This window comes from Alternaria rosae (assembly GCF_020736505.1).
Source record: "Alternaria rosae strain MPI-PUGE-AT-0040 chromosome Unknown BKA58scaffold_4, whole genome shotgun sequence".
NCBI lineage: Eukaryota > Fungi > Ascomycota > Dothideomycetes > Pleosporales > Pleosporaceae > Alternaria > Alternaria rosae.
Genome location: NW_025763573.1, coordinates 2,274,364 through 2,293,085, shown reverse-complemented (window position 1 = coordinate 2,293,085; position 18,722 = coordinate 2,274,364). Strand labels below are relative to the sequence as shown.

The following is an 18,722-nucleotide window of genomic DNA, read 5'->3' as shown; positions in this document are numbered from 1 at the left end:
ATCGCCGTCATGGTGGTTGAAGAAGAGGAATGCTGAATTGGGAACTTACTGGAAGGTGCTGAGCGCGTAAGACTGCCTGCAGTGAGGATTGTGAGACCGGCTCTTGTTGCGGTTGAGGAAAATAGGCTTGATTTTGGTGAAGTAGAGTGGGCTTGTAGAGGATAGAAGGCTTGTTCCTTGTGAGGATCGTCAAGTTACGAAGGGAGGGGAGAGTAGTTATCGTTGCAGTGTGAGGAGGGAAAGACGGTTGAGGCTGCAGATGGGCAAGCTTATATGGACAGGCAGACTACGCTAGCTGACGGCATGTGAGGTCTCGGAGATGTACCGGAGGTGTATACAGGTAAAAGATGAGGTTTAAGTGGGGCTGGTGTTTGTAGACGAGGTGAGAGACTGATTCAAGAGTCGTGGGACACTAGGCGGTGGCTTAATCTAAGTAAAGTACGGGAATGACGAGAGCCCCGGGGCCAAGATTGTCCAGGAAATCCTGAAAAGTAAATGGATGATATGGCGGCGCCATGGGAGACATAAGGATATGTAACGAGTACCAGCGGACTAGACATCATAAGAACACATGCCAGATCGATCGCAGCAAAGTTACGGGTCGGAAACCAAGAATATCTTTGCTTGGGAAGTGGACCCTCCAAAGTTGATAATGACACTAGGAAACCAATGAGTACATTCAGATACTGAGCCCTCCAGAGAAGCGTAAAGCATTTCAGAGTAACGAGAGAACACTAATGGATACAACTCATTCATGATCCTAGACTGACCTGAAAAGCTTCCAGTGCTCGCCGACTGATGCCAGCATCTGCTTGGGTACATTGGCGTGCCGGGAGCATCTTCTTGAATACGTTCGAAACCCTGACCGCGATATTGAAGAAGCGTTTCCCCGTAACACCGAGTGTGAAGCAGACAAGCTTTCAGAGCGACGAAGCCCAGAGAAATAGTCTGCGCCTCCCATATATAGTCTCCTGGTGGATACTGTGTTCCTTCTGTGCTCTTGTACACCCTATACCGAAGATCGCGTTGAGCAAACTTCGAAGGCTTCTCTGCGAAGGAGCACCATCCATCGGTGACGGATCAATGTGTCCTGGGCATAATTGGGAAACGGCGACTAGATTGGCGGAGTGTGTTGGTTCTGGTATATGTACGTGCGATGTGTGTGGCATGGGAGGAAGGCGCGACGTGGGTAGCACGGTGGCTAGCCCGATGACACCGAGTGGGGCAGTGAGCTATAATACCAATGCATGTGTACTGCTGTGCCGTGCATTGTATGCAAGCTGCGACTAGGAAACAACAGGAGAATGGCACCGAAAGACATATTCATGTATTAGTAGGTGGATAGATACCATGCGTAATAACTGGACACGGTCTCAAAATGGTCTTCCTTTCCTTTTCCATTCACAAGAGGTCCACAAACCGTCAGCACTCCAATAGCATCACAACACAACCAAAGTAGGGTAGATGAGCCATCTTATCCATTAAGGACTTCCAAGAAAAAAGACTAAAAGTCCGTCCACCTCGACGAAAATGCCGTCCAGAGGCGCAATCAATAACCCAACGCCTCGCTCACACATGGGCTGACAAAAGTCAAGCCGAACCTCCATCATTCCATTAATGGTACCCCGGGCGACCCTCCCTTCCCTACGCTCTCAGTATCCGGATGTTTTGGTGATCGAGCCCGTACAAATGAGTAGAGAAGAATAAACGCCAATCTATGCAATGTTCTTGGTCTAGACAACCATTTTTTCGAGTGAAGATATTCCGACTCTTCCGTGCTCAAATGAGGCCGGTCCGTCGTGCAAGCTCCAAAGCTTCTAGTATGATGGACAACTTTGGTTGCCTTTCCTAAGACCCCCAAGCGTTTGCGCCTGCCATAGCTGGGTGCATGGGCATGTGTCCACCATTCCCGTACTTTTCTTGTATGCTCTGCAGCTGCTGCGCTGTTGTCGGGGTAGTGCCCCAGCGCTGCGGCTGCGGAGGACCCTGGCCTGGTGGAACGGGAATGGCATCAACGCTTCGCAGCAGAGCTACCAGACCATCAGCCTTGAAGCGCGTCTCCTTGTATGTGCTTGCAGGAGGAATGATGCCGAGGAGGAAGTTGACCCCACGAGGCAGAGGTGGCGGGCCGGGAGCCTGGCCAACAGGTGTAGCGCCGGTGGTGGCTAGGTTGCGGCGTGCAGCATCGAGACGGCGACCCGCTGCGCCCTTGAGAGGTGACTCGCCCCTAATGAGCTTGCGAGGCTGCCCACCGTCGTCCGCGTCATCGAGAGGGCGCTTTGGTGAGTTCGTGACAGGCATGAGGTTGCCGAGGTGCTGGGAGTTTGCAATGCCAGGAGACGCGAGGCGCTGTTGTTCGGCTACGATTTGGGGTGGTAGCGCAGGCATCGGTTGCTGCTGCTGCTGCTGCTGCTGTTGCTGTTGCTCTTCAATAGAGGGCATAACCGAGGGCATGGCCGCGGGCATGACGGGCTTCATCTGTGTGCGAGGCGAGATGATGTGACGGACGGAGATGGGGTCGAAGGTCTGGGTTGCGAAGCGCTGTGAGAAGCGGTGCAGCTGGGGATCTTCAGGGAAGAGAGTTGCCATGCGCTGCTCAAGCTTTGTGATCTGGGCCAGCTCGCCGAACTGGGCTTCGTAATCATGGAAGAAGGCAAAAAGCGACTTAGCCCTATGAACAGTCTCAGGCTTGGCCGTGAGCTTCCCGACGACTGTCTCGAAGACAGCACGAGCATCTGAAAATGTTAGTAGGGGACTGTAATGCGAAGACCTGGTCACCTACTGGTAGAGTCATTGAGCTTGATGAGATGCTTAATGTACTCCAATGCAAACTGCTCATCCTCGGGGAACAGCTTCATGCCACGCTCAAAAATCTTCTGTGCAGCTGGTTCCTGGTAGCAGTGGTGCTCAATGAGCGCACTGGCAACGTAGGCTTCACTGAGTAGCTTGCCCTTCTTGCGAGCCTCAGTGAAGATGCCACGGAAGCCACCAATCTCGCCTCTGGGATCTCCTTTGCCCTGAACACGGCGCATAGCCCGCATGAGAGCTATCCATGTGTACGTGAGTGTCTTCTTGAGGTTTTGTGTTTGCGCATTGTATCCGGCAGACATGGCCTGGAGTTGAAGGGCGAAAGCGTCCTCTTTCTCCTTTAAGCGACGCGCAGCAACGACTTCATCTTCGTCGTCAGCGTCCTCATTTTGTTGTGCGATTGCACGGGCAGCTTCATCGGCAGCCTTCTGTGCCTCGAACTGCTCTTTCGCACGGGAGATGGAGTGTTCCTCTCGCTTCTTGACCTGTGCTGTGAGATCGTAGATGGTGTCAAGAAGCCTCTGGTATGGCTCTCGTACAGCCTTGCCCTTGGCGACGATACCCGCTTGACCGTCTTCGAAGTCGGTGCGTTGCTCGACCTGGTTGGCCTTCTTGAAGGCGAGGAGGCAGCTCTCAGGGTTCGCCTCCATGCCGTCGCTGAGGAACTTGTCGCCTTCAGCTTGGATGTTGTTCTCGTAACACCACTCAGCTGCTTCGTACCACAACTCTGGCCAGAAGCGGAGGGCCATGAGCGCATTCTTGTACAGGTGAAGTACACGCTTATTGTACAGCTCCCGGTTGTCTGTGGCGCACTCAAGTGGATCACTCTTCTCCCACTGGATCCAGTTCTTCCATAGCTTCACCTGGTTCATGTACTCCTCGTAGCCATCGAAACCGGCGGCGGGTGGCAGCTTGGGTAGTGTGGTTCGGTTGACACCCCTTGTAATGTTGTTGTCTAGGACGTTGATGGCGCTGCGTGCAGTCATGTAGGCGGGTGACGTTTCTTGGAGTTGTTTACGGCCCTGTCACCGATGTTAGCCTTGTAAATACAAGGGACTGGATGCAATGAGGCTTACCGTAACCTTGTTCAGACTCGTCTCGAACCTGTCGTAGTCTCGCCAGATCTCTAGTGTCGCGTTGTGTGGTACTGAAACAGCGCGTTGATATACCTTGCGCAGGGTATCCATCTTCTGCATGTCCTGCCAGCTGCTGCCACCAAGAACACCTGGCCCGGATTTGAGCATCTCGATGTAGTCAAGCCAAAGCTTTCCAGCATGAACATCCAGACCGACCGAAGTGAGGACGAACTCATAAGCTTGTGTGACGGTCTGGCGGTTCTGCCCATTTTGGTCAGTGGTGAGGTTAAAGCGGCGACGGATGAAGTCGATGTAAGCAGAGTAGATGCCGAGCCATTGCGCTGAAGGAATAGAGCGACCGAAAAGGTGCTCGACCCTTGGCAGCTCGTCAAGCTCAGTCTCAAAGGCAATGTACTCGACCCATTGCTCGCCCTAGACATGTTAGTACATCACATGAGATATCGACAGTCCTGCTTACTGATGAAGGGAAGATCTTGAAGAAGCGCTCAAAGACAGCTCGAGCATCGTCGTGCTTGTGTCGCCTACGGTGCTCCTCAATTAGACTCAACCACGCTTCGATGTCACCACGCGGATCTTCAGCAATGCGATCTTCGAGAATACCCACTCGGTCCTGAGGAAGACGAGCCTTTGGTAGAGAAGCAGACATAGGAGCTGGAGTAGCTGGGGCTACAGACGGGCGTGCCGAAGCAGCAGTCATGACGTCGGGAGCACCTGGCTTAGTAGCGTCTGCAACAGGTGTACTGCCGTTAGGAAGAGAAGCAACAGAGGGAGCAGGCTCATTGACAGCGACAGAAGCAGAGATGGAAGCGGGAGCCTGATCTTGTGCACTATGTAACTGTACATCTGGGTTTGGGAGTGTATTGTTTGGAGAGTTTGTAAAAGATGGCTGGGGAGTCTCTGAAGCTCCAGTAGCACTCAGTGTAGCATTCGCCTCTTGCGGCTGCACAGCGGGCTCCTCTTCCTCGTCCTCACTCTCGTCGACAAAACCACCCACAGTGCGCGGTCGCTTAGACGGCGGCGCTGCGGAGCCTTCTGTGGAGGTCTGAGTAGGCTGAGGCTGCACCCCATTCTCGCCCTCGGCGTCGGCGGCCGGTGGTGAGTTTGCGCCAGACTCTGGCTGCATCGATGCCGACTGGTAGGACTGCGGCGAGTATGTGGCGGCCGGGTCATACTCGTCCTGTCCGGCGGCAGCGTCGGGCATGGTGTAACCGGCTGAAGGGTCGTATTCGTCCTTTTGCGCTTCGAGGAAGGCGAGCTCAGCGTCGTCCGCCATGACTGTGGGTGGGTGAGAGCTGTGGTGGGCTGTCAGAATTGATTGCGAAGTAATGTTAGGCGTTGTATTACGATATGCTCAGGCGCGGGAGTGTCGTGGACAATGGATGTCTTTGTCGCGTGGTTAGTGTCTAGAAGGAGCGTCGAGGGTGCGCGCGAAAGCGAGAGGCGCGATGGAGTTCTCCACGGTGCGTTTGGCAGGTGCAAAGGTCGCGCGGATAGCTTCCAAGATGCGCACGGAGGTGGAGATGATGCGCCGTTCGCCGTGGTTGAGCTGGGTGGGCGCGTTGTCGTGAGAGGAGCAAAGGTTGCGAGTCGGCGTTGCGGGCTTGCTCTCGGTGGAGCCTGTCAGCCTCGTTCTTGGCGCTAGCTCAGACGGCGATGTCATCGCTCAGGTACCGAACACATAGCCATCACTCACCGAACCACCGGACGATTTACGCGCCCCTTCAACAATGGAAGTCTGGGACCCGCGGTGACACCAATACCTGACGCACATTCGAAGTTCTCTATTTCCGGCGTCGCGCCTTCACTCAACAGCTGCCTATAGACGGCCACCACCTCACAAAGCCCGACAACATGAATCCGCACATATCGCTCCCAAGGCCGACGGGCGGACCTTCAAACTTTGGATCTACCCCATCGACACGACGGAATGAGGTCAAGATGCCGCGCTTCTTCAAGCGCATGTTTAAATTCCCCCAGATGGACTTTGAAATGGCCATATGGGAGATCATGAGCCTAATAATAGCACCCAAGAAGGTGTTTCGACAGATCTATTACCATGTATGCACACCTGGTCTCTGCCGGAAAATGTATAATTAACAGCATGTAGAAACAAACCACCAAGACATACCACCGCCCCGACCCGTCGTTTACATACCTACTCTCCTTCTTCCTGACCCTCACATCACTTGCATGGGGCTTCGCATACGCCGATGGCTTTACACAGACCCTTCATATAACTATGGTCTTCATATTCGGGCACTTCCTGCTGCTTTCGCTATTGATAGCGACGCTGTTCTTCTTCCTAGTCGGCCGATTGTTAGGCCCGGATAACACACTGCTACCTGGACGAAGGAGAGGACTATACAACCTAGGAGAAGACTCGGGTAAGGAAGAGCTCGAGTTTGGATATTGCTGGGATGTAGCCATCCGGGCCTTTGTGCCGGTTTGGGTTTTCCTTTACGTTGTGCAATTCCTGTGCATGCCACTGATAGGCACACACCATTGGTGAGTCCTAAATTTACGGGATCAGAATATGCGCTGACATGACTAGGTTCTCGCTACTTCTTTCGAACACGCTCTACCTCGCGGCGCTGAACTACTACTTCATCATCACTTTCTTGGGCTACAAGGAACTTCCCTTTCTCCACCATACTGAGCTCCTACTCGTCCCGGTCGCTGTTATGGCGATATTGTGGTTTGTGTCGCTGTTCAGCTTCAACATGTCGACACACTTTGCGCCGGTATTATGGACGGGGGCCAAGTTACGGAAACACGTCTGAGACCATATAGAGGTGAGGACATAAAAGGATGCGTAGATGCAACAGAAAGTGTCAAGGCGTCATAGCATAATGATGCATAGGATAGTGACGAATGCATCAGAGTACCTCAACTTCGGTTTCAGTAATGATTATCCAAGTCACGAGTGTGTGTGTGTGGTGGCAGATTGGTTGCTGCATTATGCTCCACTATTGCATACACGGGGTAATTGATAGTTACATATTCATACGTCTACATATATACACGAAGAAGGGTATTTACCAAACCCTCAACCCCGACCACTCCACGCTATTACATGTATATAGTATACACTATCTTACAAGTTCCTCTTCTCAAACTTCTCTTCATAACACTGAATGCGATCACCCACCTTGAAGTCTTCCCAGCCTTCAAATGAGATACCGCACTCGGTATCCTTGCGCATCTGCTCGACATCTTTCTTCTGGTTCTTGAGCGACTCAATCACGCCTAATAAGTCCCATTAGTATACATTTCATTCGCACACCGTCATGGGGAATGACTTACCATCATGAACAATATTGTCGCTGCGGAGTACCCTAGCCTTGGTACCCCTATCGACAACACCGTTCCTGACTTTACTTCCTGCAACCTTCATCTTCTTCCTGCCACCGAGGCCAATCTCGAAGACTGCTGCGATTTCTACTTCACCCGTCACCTTCTGGATAACCTTTGGTGCGAGCTTCTCGGATAGCAAGTCCTTGACGTTTTCGACTACACGGTAGATGATGTTGCTGTCGAGGATTCTGACGCCCTTTTCTTCGGCTAGTTTGGCGACGTGTCCAGGAATTGTGGTGTTGAAGTTGATGATATGTCCCTTTGCGTCGGCGGCGTGCGAGATGTCGAATTCGGAGGGTGCGCCGACACCGTGGCGGAGGATGCGCGTGGATACCTCTGCGTTGCCAAGTGCAGAGACTGAGTCGATGACTGCTTCAACAGAACCAGATACGTCTCCCTTGATGATGAAGGAGACAACTTCGGGCCCAGCCTCTTTTTTCTCGGCGACTTCAGCTTCTTCGCCATTCTCGAGAGCCTTAGCAGCTGCCTCTTCGGCCGCACGACGCTCAGCTTCTAAGCGGCGAGACTCGTTGATGGCTTCCATATCACGCGCCATCTGCTCTCTGTCGACCTTCTCGCTGCGAAGATCAGTTACCGAGCTCGCGTGCTGTTCATCCTCTGCTTGCAGCACTTCGTCGCCAGCGATGGGTTGATCACGCCAGCCGTCGATCTCAACAGCCATGCCAGGTCCGACTTCTTTAACGACAGCACCAGCCTCGTTGCGCAGGGTACGCACGCGTGTCCAGGTAGTTCCTGCGACAAGCGTTGTTCCTTGGCGAAGGGTACCACTGCGGACCAGAACGGTAGCCACACGTCCAGATTTCTTTGTGGTACCCTCGAGAACCCATCCTTCAACGGCAGTTGCAGGATCAGCGCGGTGGTCCAACATCTCTGATAGTGTTGAAATGGCTTCTTCCAGGTCGGGAATACCCTGTCCGGTCTTTCCACTAACACAGACAGCCTGTATGTCACCGCCAAAGTCCTCAATCTCGATACCGTGACGGCCGAGATCAAGCTTGACAGCATCTGGGTCAGCTTGCGCCTTGTCGATCTTATTAATGGCGACGATCAATGGCACATTCGCCGCTTGTGCGTGCTTGATCGCCTCGACAGTCTGGGGCATGACAGAATCATCCGCAGCAACGACTAAGACGACGATGTCGGTAACGTTGGCTCCACGAGCGCGCATCGTCTCAAATGCGGAATGACCGGGTGTATCGAGGAATGTGATCTTCTTTCCGTTTGCCAGTGGCACGCTGAACGCACCAATGTGCTGTGTGATGCCGCCAAACTCGGTAGCCGCCACACTGGTCGAACGCATATAGTCGAGAATAGTCGTCTTGCCGTGATCAACATGACCCATGATGGTGACAACGGGTGGTCGTGCAGGAAGCTCAGCGTAAGCCTCAGGCTCAAGAGGTGCGGCGGGATAGAGGTCGCCATCATCTTCTTGTGCCTGGAAGATGGGTTCAAAGTTGTACTCCTGCGCGATAAGGCCAGCATGCTCCGAGTTTAGAATGTGGTCATTCTGCACATCCTCGAACCCTAGCTCTTCCAACTTTCGCACAAAGTCCTCCACTCTCAACTTGAGGGCGCCCGCAAGGTTGGCCACACTGATGTATTCCGGCAAGGAGATCGGTACAGGGCCGGCCTTTGCCGATTGCGCTGCCTTCTTCGCCTCAGCCCGTAACCGCTTGCGTTCTTGCTTGCTGATGTGTGGCCGGTCTTCATCCTCCTCCTCGTCCCGTTGTATGCGTCGGCTCCTGCCCTTGTTCCCGCCCTGCCTCCGCGCGGGCTCTTCATATCGGTTCTTGGACTCTTCCAGCTCGTCAAAGGCAAAGCGACTTCGTCTTCTCTCGCTCTCCACGTCGTTGCGTCGCCTGTTATCCTCTTCTATCTGCCATCGTGCCGACTGTTCGATGTCCAAATTGCCCTTCGACTTCTGCACCCAGGCTTCTGCAGCATCCGATATCGATTCCTTGTAACGTTGTGGTGGTGTATACATGGCCGTTTTCTGTGCTGGCTGTTCCTGCCGTTGAGGCACGCGGAGTACCGGCTTCGTTGGGCACATATTGCTCGCGTGCTCCTTTGATCCACAGTGGAAACATGTCCTCTGCGCGTTCATGTCCCTTGCAAGTGGTGTGTAGGGCTTCGAGGAGTTTGAAGCCGCGTTACCCAATAACTTTGATATCTCGTCTTGATCCAGCATCTTTCTTTGTGGTGCAGGTCTGGGAGCCTGCGGTGCTCTTCGGTCGTCTAATCCGAACGGGGAGCGTTCGGGCTGTGGGTCGTTTCGCCGTCTAAGGTGACCAGAGGCAAATGCTGGGGTGTTGACCTGTGGTCTTGAGTCCATGTTGACGTTGTAGCGATTCTGTGGTGGAGGCCGGTAGTCATTGCCACGCTCGTTGCCGGCCGTCCTGCGCATGCCAGGTGCAAATCGGTCTCTGCTCTGGTTCCGCCCCGGCCCATCGAAAGGGCCGCCTCTGTTCATTGCGCGCCGCTCTGGTGGGAATTGCCGTGATGCTTGGGATGGAGGTGGCGACGTGAATCCTCCTTGTGAATGCGGCTGAGGGGCGCTGGCGGCCAGCGCCTGCCGCATGCGCTGTGCCTGCGACATTGGCTCCCTGCGCTCATTGGCATCTTTGTATAGGATAGCCTCGGCCGATTGCGGGGCTCTGTTGGACGAGTTGAGTTGTCGCCGTTGTGTAGCGTCGGATGATGTAGTGAGCGTATTCGAGATGGCCAATTGACGAGTGGCGCAAAAGATGCACACGTCGCGGGTAGAAGAAGCCTGCCACTGTCAGTCAAGGTACTTTTATCGATGATTGGCTTTTGCTTTTCCTCACCCGAAGTCCACGCGCTCTCCGCATATTGGGCGATGTGGTACGTGTTGGTTTCGAAGATGTTGGAGTACATCAAAAGTTTGGAAATGTCCCGCCGACGGATCCTTGCCTCGCTCGTCGGTCCTAGCGCAGCGCCACAATCTAGAGACTGGCCACGCTCTTCAGATGCACGCTCCGACTTGGATTCATTTATCCTGACACGAAGCTTTCGACAATGAATACTACAATGGCCTAGGTGGGCATTGCAGTCGGCCGCAACGCAATACACTACCAGATGATCTTATACTTGCTCAACTTCAGAAGCATCAGGATACTTAGTGCAGTTTCGTCACCGCGTTCAACAGAGGAATGGAAGAATAGAGTCTCATAACTAAAGTCAAGAACTTATGTACAGCCGGTTTACTCCTTGGCTTCCTTCAACCTTAGCTTAACACCATCCGCGGGGCAAGTCGTTAAGCTCAGCCCGTTCCTAACATATCCCATGCCACCCTTCTCCGTTGGCTCCCAAGTGTTGCCAACCCCCTCGATGGCCTCAAATCTCTGCATCAACCTTACAACGACGTATCCGGCTTCTGTCAGGGCAAATTGCTGTCCGATGCAAATCCTTGGGCCGCCGTTGAAAGGAAGATACTCCCACCCACTCTTCCTTCCATTCCAGCGCTCGGGTCGGAATTCCTCAGCGTCAGGGCCCCACAGATCAGCACGACGGTGCATGACGTATACACTGTAGTCTATTTGCATTCCCTCCTTCACGTATAGGGGTGCTGTGCCGTCTGGACCGCCGCCCACGGGCAGGGTAGAATCTTTGAGGGCGCGGCGGCCGTCGATAGGGACTACTGGGTAAAGACGCAGAGTCTCATTCAAAACCCACTGCAGATAGTTGCACGACTTCAGCGACTCGAATGTTATGTCTTTGGGGTTGGAATAGGTGCCGAAAGTCTCCAAGACGACGCTGCGCAGGGCCTTGTAGACATCCTTGTGCTCTGAGAGGAGCATGAAGACGTATGACAGTAGCGATGCGGTGGTGTCACGACCGGCTAGTAGAATTGATATCAGGTGTTCGCGAAGCTCGATGGGGTTGCGGGTCGACTCTGCAAGTGCATCGAGGAAGACGTATCTCTGCTTGCCATGTGACTTCTCCTGGGTAGTGCCCTTCTCCTTCGATAGCGCGATTTGGACGTAGTGATCAATGAACTCGTGGCAGCGTTTGCAGTGGTCTCTAAACGTCTTGTCATATACGAGCCAGTAGGCCTCTCCAAGTCGGCTGGCTGCTGCGATGGTGTTCTGCGCCTGGTCGAAGGAGGTGGCAAAGTCATGTTCGTTCACAGTCATTGGGGGCTTACTGGACTTGTAGTCGGGTAGTGATGCAAGCTGAGAGTCAACGCTCTCGCCAAAAAGGAACTCTGTGGCGCTGTCGAGGGTCAGGCGGAAGAAAAGCGGCTTGAGGTCCGTGACATTTGTCCAGCCGTCTGAGTTGGTAGGTAGTACCCGCATCATGTTCTTCATATGTTCTTCTTCGAGGTCCAAATCGCTGACTTGGTCTCGAGCGAACTGGGGCCGAAGTAGTGACCTTGCATGTGCCCATTGCTCACCGTCGCTAGAAAACTGCTTCGTGTCAGCATCTGATGTTCTCGTAGCGTTGCTAACAATGGTACTTACGATGCCACGGCCGAGTAGTGGAGAAAAGTTGCCGTTTCGCCTTTCTCCTAGTCCGTAGTCCTTGAATTGCGTGGCCAGTATAGCCTGGATGTTTCTCGGTTCAATTGTGAAGTAACCCTCTACACCCATTATTTTTTGATGGAATGTGTTGATAATTTTGCTTTCTTTCGCACAGGCAGTATCAATGCGGTCTTTCAAGTATTGCGGTACACGGTATTGTTTGTCCGCCTTGATTATTTTGGCAACGTTCTGGAGTCCCAAGGGATCGAATGCAGACTGCGAAGTAGGATGGGCAGGCAAGCAGCCCAACTGACGTGCTCTAGCAGCATGGCGGCGGTAGATGATAAACGAGGAGATGAGCTTGTAGAGAACAAAAGAAATGCCGGCCCAGGCGGCTAAGAGGATGGAGTTGTGCATGTTGCAAACAAGACTCTGCGGGGCGGGGTGAACACGCAGTCGTAGCAGGGTTTGTATGTTGGTGAGAAGCAACTTCTCGAGAAGAACTGACCCGTTTAAGTATCTAGGTATAGAACTCGATCGCACTACGCCCGTCACGAATGCACCAGGGTCCGTTTGGCGCCTCCGCTACAATAGCCATACACGTAACCTGTCGCAAGGGTAAAGAGGAACCAGACCCACGCGGCGTGCAATATTCACGGCCGCTAGCTCTTCGGAATCGTGTTTGCCCCCTGCTCGCGAACGGGTGCGGATAGTTATGGCCTCCGAGTCCGTTTTCCAGTACTACAGCCAAGTAATCCGTTTTGAGTTTACTGGGACTACTGTCCATATAGTTGCCACGCGTTCCCCGCATTTTGTTCGGACATCTTGGCTCTGGCGAAGTTGTACTTTGTACTCGGACGAATCCTGCCCATTCTCGCGTGCAACACGCCTCGGTAATTATGGCTGTGCGTGCGACCGTTAGGTCGGAGCCTGGAGAGCTAAGACGCACCTGGGCATGTAAGGTTCGCTTAGGAGTCAAGTGTCATTGATAGAACGAATCCACTTTCAGCGATTTCCGTTGATTCGTGTGTCTGGACACCTATCTTGTACGGGAACTCGCAGCAGCAGTGATCGTGAATGTATGCAAGAGGGAGCGTGCAGTCTGCAGGCGTGCGAGTACTGCGCGCATCTGACTGCCAAGGAATCCGAAGCTGGTGGAACTTGCGAGATGCCACCAGGCAGACAGGCCGTTCTCGACGCGTGGTTGCTTGTTCCCGATGAGGAGAGGTCTTTGATACCCGATAACGCCTAGGCAGCCATCGCAGCATTCTTCGATATACAGCGTTAAGTAGCTCGGCCTTGTCTCAGCAGTTCGATCGTGGACTTCCCTCTTTTTTTCGCTGCCTGTAGTCTCCTCCGCTTTGACGAGCTGCCAATTCGGGCGGTGCAGGCTGCCCAGTGTCCTTTGTCGCGCACATACCACGTGAAGATGTTCTGTTAGCAAAGTAGAAGGTCACAACAGTGTCGCAGGACGCTGAAGTCATGACAATCTCCAGTCTTATGTGCACGTCGGATGCTGAACCCCAACGCGGTCTAGCGACGCCGGAATAGTTCCGTGAGTTGCTCCAGTCGTGACTCCCTCACTCCAACGGTGGTAAGAACGACCACTCTACCTAGGTAACCGTGGATTGGCTGAAGCTGCGAGTCACACAAGAATCCTCAGGCGCGATGTGAAAGACGCCTGGAAACTATAGATAGCCGACTTTGGTGGCCACAACGCCACCTCGCGCACACATCCTGCACCATAGCCCATCGCACAACGCACCTCAGCCTTTGAAGGTTCTATTTGAGCCACACGACCATGGACGCTGGTTGGGATGAGTTGGAGCGCATGGCGCATGCGGCATCAGCCTCTGACGCCCAAATTGCCTCCCAATACCCGGCACAGGAAAGTATAGAGCGCTGGATGCGACTCTTCGGATATTCCCGAATCGACGCTGTCCGTCTAATCAGTGATCAACGTGGAGACGGTTAGTGACACCTTTTCGTTCTGATTATCAAAGCTGGAATTCTCATATACCGATGCATCTCTACAGTTACCCGGCAGCGAATCACCGACGATCACTGGGAACTCGTGCGAACCGAAAAGGAAGCCCTAGGCTACGATCGCGAGGCTTATGAGCACAATCTGTCACTTCTCAAAGTCTTCAAGAGCCAGAGCGCCTTCATACCAACTTCCGGAGCCGGCGGGGAGATGATGCTTCTTTTCAGATTGGGTGGACTATTGAGCTCTGCAGAGAAAGTGCAAGAGGTTGCCAGCCTGGATCGTGTACCCGTTGAGCAAGAGGGAATGAGTGAGATGGGTCCCGTCAAGTTTTGTCTGGTGGACAAAGACGCACAGAAGAAACTTGAGGAATGGCTCACGCAGCAGTCCGTCCTCCAGCAATAGCTGCGACTCTGACGGGTTTGTGCGAGGGAGAATTAGTGCTAGTCAGTACTGCAGTCATCTTATCATGACGCTTGGGAACAGCTGTACCATGCGCTCATCAGGTCGCTGAATGCAACACAATCACATCCATCTAAGATCGACTGCGGCTGGAACAGCCACCCCCCTTTTTTTTTTGTTGAGAAAAGAGTCTCAATATCTACCTCCCACGCTGGACAACAGAAACAACGTCGGGGTCAACATTGTCTTAGGATTCTGCCAACTTTGTTTTCCATGCTAACGTAGACTGCAGCGCATCTGTTCAATCACTCCCATGTACAAGGTGCAGCGACCCACTAGTCATCACATAAGAACAGAGCGGATCCGAGAAAATGCAGCGACTGATAGGCTGATGCTCTTTCCGATCAAGTGTTGTGCACCTGCCGGAAGGGGCGTAAAGCCATCTTACCGATGGACAGCCCTCCTCGAGCATGGAATCCTCAAATGAACAGCTACATGCAACGTACATATGCCGACAACAACCAATTCCCAGAATAGCGACATCATCACTAAGCACAGTCTGTGGGCAACTCGGCGAATCAGGATCAGCTCAGCCACGACCACGATACCGCTTACGGTCAACCGCAGCCACAAGCGGCACTTCATCAGCACTGCGGTTCAGCTGTGCTGATGCATCACGGCGCGATCGGCGGAACTATCAATCGACTAATGTTTGGAGCTGGGGGAGCTGAGGCTGCTGATGTAACAACACGGAGATCACCATGAAGATCTCGGTACAAATTGGGAAACCCCCATGTAGTCCAAATTGAAAGCCACACCTACTATCTACATGACTTCCGACATGTTGTAAAAGGAACACTCAAACTTCTTTGTTGCATTCGACAAGTATTCAATGACTGCGCATACATACTATGCCTCGACGCCCCTCACAGGAGCAAGACCTACAACACTTGCTACCATCGACCATGACTTCCTCCAAGTTCTCATCTAATAGACCGATACCTGCGATCACTCTTCAATTGGCTACTGACGACCAAAGCGCACAGTACAGTCAAGCGCTACCACACGGCGATTTCGAGGACCTCAAAGAAGCGGCAAGCGAAGACAGGGTACGCCTTCAACAAAGAAGTGCTGCAAGCGAGCATCAATGGTACTAACATCTACACCAGGACCTCAAAATCCGTATCCGGAGATTACGCGTTATATCGCGCACCCTGGCACTCTTCATCTCTATCGCAGTTCTCGTCCTCACGGCTCTTACCCTGCACAAGTTTCTCAGCACGCGCAGCATCCACCGCATGGTCCGACTACCCAGCGGCGAGAATATCTCACGCACACCCTGGGCGAAAAATACACGGGCATGGCCAACGTACATGTACTTTGGCGTCGCAGCCGTCTCCGTACTACTCAATTTCGCAACGATCTTTTCGTACAAATGTGGGATCGAACAGGCCAATGTAGCCAGTGTTGTCACGAGCACTTTTGGCTGGGTCAATATGCTGGGGAACTTTATTGTGTGGTGTGTAGCCGCTACTGTCTATCGCACCGAGAAGGATAAGAATGGCAAGAGCGATGATCTTTGGGGTTGGACGTGTAGTTCGGGTGCGAGGGCGATTCAGAAAGAGTTCCTGGTTGATATCGACTTTGTCAGCTATTGTAATGTGCAGGTAAGTGGATGATCTGGAGGGTTTTGAAAAGGGGGTTCTCTAACGCAGTGTGCAGAGTGCGAGTTGGTACGTTGGTATTGTGCAGGCCTGTGCTGCATTGCTGACTGTGGTGATATTTGTGCTGGTCTTCAGGAGGAGGAAGACGAAGAAGGCGGTGGAGCAGAGGGTGAAAATGCATGGCCTCGAGCCGAGTAGATGTTGACCGGGAGGACCTCCGCCGCAAAGAAGGCGAACACATAACAACAACGGGTCTCCCACCAGGTACCAGCCTTGCGTACCGTTCAATATCAACCACAGGAGTCTAGGATATGATTCCGTAACCCCAAACGACCGCACTCAGCCATCCTCGGCCCCAAACCCGTCTCCTAAGTCCTGTGCACTCATGGTGTATTCATACCCACCTCATCCACATCTTCTGCAGTCCACGCTAGTCTGTATCACATTCATATAGCGTACCTGCATGCACCGACCTCGCAAACCATTCCCTGAGGTCCCTGCTTACCAAAATAAACGGGACCGTTTCCTAAGAACGGACAACAACATGCGCACTTGATGATTCATGTCCAAGGAACGACCAGCCCAAAAGGTACTAAGCCAGGCTGTAAACAACGCTTGAGATGCATGCGAGTATCCCAGATCGCACGAGGAAAAGCTGGATAAGAAAGGAAGAGGGTGGGAGCATGGGGCAACGACGCGCGAGAGGGGGATGTTTTAAGAACGGAGAGGAACCCGCTGTAACCGGTATCCAGAAACAAAGTACATAATTCATTTATTTACTACAACTGTTACTGAAGTGTGGTGGTGCGAATTATGCTGGTATGTCAGAGAAGAACAGAAGTGACATGAAGATGGTATTGATGAGACTGACAGTACAAGCAGTGCGCACGATCGTTACCAACCTGGCTATGCGCCGCCGTCTTTCTACTCACTGCTGTTACTTCTTCCCAGGAGATGCAAGACGAATGTGATCGAGAATGCTTGCTACGCAGGGTTGAGAAGCTCGAGCAAGAGTATGCGAAACTAGAACACACTTTGGTAAGTCAACGTCAATCTATTCCTAAGGAGTTCATCATGCTGATAGCGGAACAGTTTCCTGGTGGCTACGCTTATTCTTCGTCTACAGCTCAGTCGTACTTCCCAACATCTGCCATCTCTACCGCAACCCCAAGTTCTTCAAGCAAACACTACACCACCATTGGCCCGTCTGGTCTGCCTCAAAGCTCAGCCTCCAGCTTCGTTGTTTCCTCATCATCCATTCTGACATCTGTCGTCTCCACCTCAACCCCGAGCTCATCGAGCAAATACTATGTTAGCTTTAGCACATCCGGTCTATCTCGAAGCTCAGCCTCTACCTTTATTGTCTCCTCATCCATAGTCACAAGCTATGTGACCACGCAGCCCTCAGTCTCCGCGACGCCTTCCTACGCACCACCTCCACCCAAGCCCACAGCAAGCGACACCCCATCAGGACCCACAAACCCCAACATCCCCATCCATCACGGCTACCGTTCAGTAGCCTACTACGGAAACTGGGACATCTACGCCCGAAACTTCCAACCCCAGCAGATACCCGCGGAGCGACTAACGCATCTCCTCTACTCCTTCGCCGACAACAAACCCGACGGCACTGTCTTCCTCACAGACACGTATGCCGACGCGGAAAAGCACTATCCGACCGATTCCTGGAACGACGTGGGCAACAATGTCTATGGATCGATTAAGCAGCTTCAGATCCTCAAGGCCAATAACAGGAACTTGAAGGTGTTGCTGAGTGTAGGTGGTTGGACGTATACAAACACCGCTAAGCATATGAACGGACCGATGGCTACTGCTAAGGGTAGGCAACGCTTTGCGTCGTCTTGTGTTGAGTTGATTCGCGACTATGGCTTTGATGGGATTGATGTGGATTGGGAGTACCCTACAGACAAGGAGCAAGGCAGACAGTTGCTTGCACTATTGAAGGAGATCAGAAGCCTCATGGATGAGTATGCTGATACACTTGTATACGGAGATGAGTCTGGACGCGAGCTGAAGCCCAAGTTCCTGTTGACTATCGCTTCGCCAGCCGGGGAGAAGAACTTCAAACATCTGCCATTAAAAGAGATCAGTGCAGTGACAGACTTTATTAATCTGATGGTAAGTGTTGGCCTCTCTAGATGCATTGGGACATGAACTAACAAGATAGGCATACGACTACGCTGGCTCCTGGGACAATCTGACTGGCCATGCATCGAACCTTTACCCGTCGACCTCGACTCCCCTGAGCACGCCCTTTAATACAGCTTCCGTTCTGGCCGCCTACAGCGCTGCGGGCGTTCCTTCCTCCAAGCTCAATCTTGGCATGCCGCTTTACGGTCGCTCCTTCACCAACACTCGAGGTTTAAATACGTCGTTTAGTGGCATCGGCATTGGATCGTTTGAGCGAGGCGTCTACGACTTCAAGGACTTGCCACTTGCAGGTGCACAGGAGTACTACGATGAAGAGGCTGGCGCAACGTACAGCTACGACGAAGCGAGTGGCGAGTTCGTCAGCTACGATACTGTGGCCATGGCGCTCAAGAAGGTCGACTACATTGAGCAACAGCAGTTGGGTGGCGCAATGTGGTGGGAGATCAGCGGTGACAGGACAGATGACAGCGGGAGCATTGTGACAAATGTGAGTCGTGGGCGCCTGATGGTGGAGACGAGTCGTGCTAACGTATAAAGGTTGTCAAGAAGATGGGCGGCGGGAGTGGTGCAGGCATCGAGTCATCGCCCAATTGGCTGCTGTATCCCGACTCCAAGTTTGACAACATGAGGACTGGCGTGTCGACGCCATAGGTCGCGGGGCGATTACACAGGGGGTGAGTCGTTGGTGCAGGTGCAGCTGTTGGCGAGCATGTCAGTCAGGTGGTGCAAACCTAGAATC

The 18,722-nt window shown here is 52.9% G+C and overlaps 6 protein-coding genes across 6 annotated transcripts; 3 read left to right on the top strand and 3 right to left on the bottom strand.

The window, feature by feature from the left end:
• Nucleotides 1–1,848: 1,848 nt before the first annotated feature.
• On the bottom strand, nt 1,849–5,178 carry BKA58DRAFT_410911 (mRNA 3'-end-processing protein rna-14; the record flags this gene model as incomplete). The annotated part of the gene is made up of 4 exons (XM_046172258.1): nt 1,849–2,735; nt 2,783–3,830; nt 3,885–4,316; nt 4,363–5,178. The coding sequence occupies 4 exons, from the start codon at nt 5,176–5,178 to the stop codon at nt 1,849–1,851; spliced, it is 3,183 nt and encodes a 1,060-aa protein (XP_046026594.1).
• A 382-nt stretch (nt 5,179–5,560) lies between these two features.
• Nucleotides 5,561–6,931, top strand: BKA58DRAFT_158526 (UNC-50 family protein). Its single transcript, XM_046164919.1, has 3 exons — nt 5,561–5,963; nt 6,013–6,410; nt 6,457–6,931. The coding sequence occupies exons 1-3, from the start codon at nt 5,757–5,759 to the stop codon at nt 6,683–6,685; spliced, it is 834 nt and encodes a 277-aa protein (XP_046026593.1). The 5' UTR covers nt 5,561–5,756; the 3' UTR covers nt 6,686–6,931.
• Nucleotides 6,932–6,999: 68 nt separating this feature from the next.
• BKA58DRAFT_313024 (translation initiation factor IF-2) lies at nt 7,000–9,876 on the bottom strand (the record flags this gene model as incomplete). The annotated part of the gene is made up of 2 exons (XM_046167413.1): nt 7,000–7,151; nt 7,209–9,876. 2 exons carry the CDS (start codon nt 9,874–9,876, stop codon nt 7,000–7,002), a joined length of 2,820 nt encoding a protein of 939 aa, XP_046026592.1.
• Nucleotides 9,877–10,280: 404 nt separating this feature from the next.
• BKA58DRAFT_158518 (cytochrome P450 52A12) lies at nt 10,281–12,453 on the bottom strand. Its single transcript, XM_046164918.1, has 2 exons — nt 11,762–12,453; nt 10,281–11,707 (listed from the first exon to the last, which is right to left on the bottom strand). Exons 1-2 carry the CDS (start codon nt 12,176–12,178, stop codon nt 10,502–10,504), a joined length of 1,623 nt encoding a protein of 540 aa, XP_046026591.1. The 5' UTR covers nt 12,179–12,453; the 3' UTR covers nt 10,281–10,501.
• Nucleotides 12,454–13,352: 899 nt separating this feature from the next.
• On the top strand, nt 13,353–14,384 carry BKA58DRAFT_158491 (uncharacterized protein). The gene is made up of 2 exons (XM_046164917.1): nt 13,353–13,731; nt 13,798–14,384. Exons 1-2 carry the CDS (start codon nt 13,563–13,565, stop codon nt 14,148–14,150), a joined length of 522 nt encoding a protein of 173 aa, XP_046026590.1. The 5' UTR covers nt 13,353–13,562; the 3' UTR covers nt 14,151–14,384.
• A 935-nt stretch (nt 14,385–15,319) lies between these two features.
• Nucleotides 15,320–18,634, top strand: BKA58DRAFT_312414 (glycoside hydrolase superfamily; the record flags this gene model as incomplete). Its single annotated transcript, XM_046167377.1, has 4 exons — nt 15,320–15,818; nt 17,040–17,950; nt 18,000–18,470; nt 18,521–18,634. Coding segments are annotated over 4 exons (1,995 nt in total), but the record flags the coding sequence as incomplete, so codon positions are not given.
• Between the last annotated feature and the right edge of the window lie 88 nt (nt 18,635–18,722).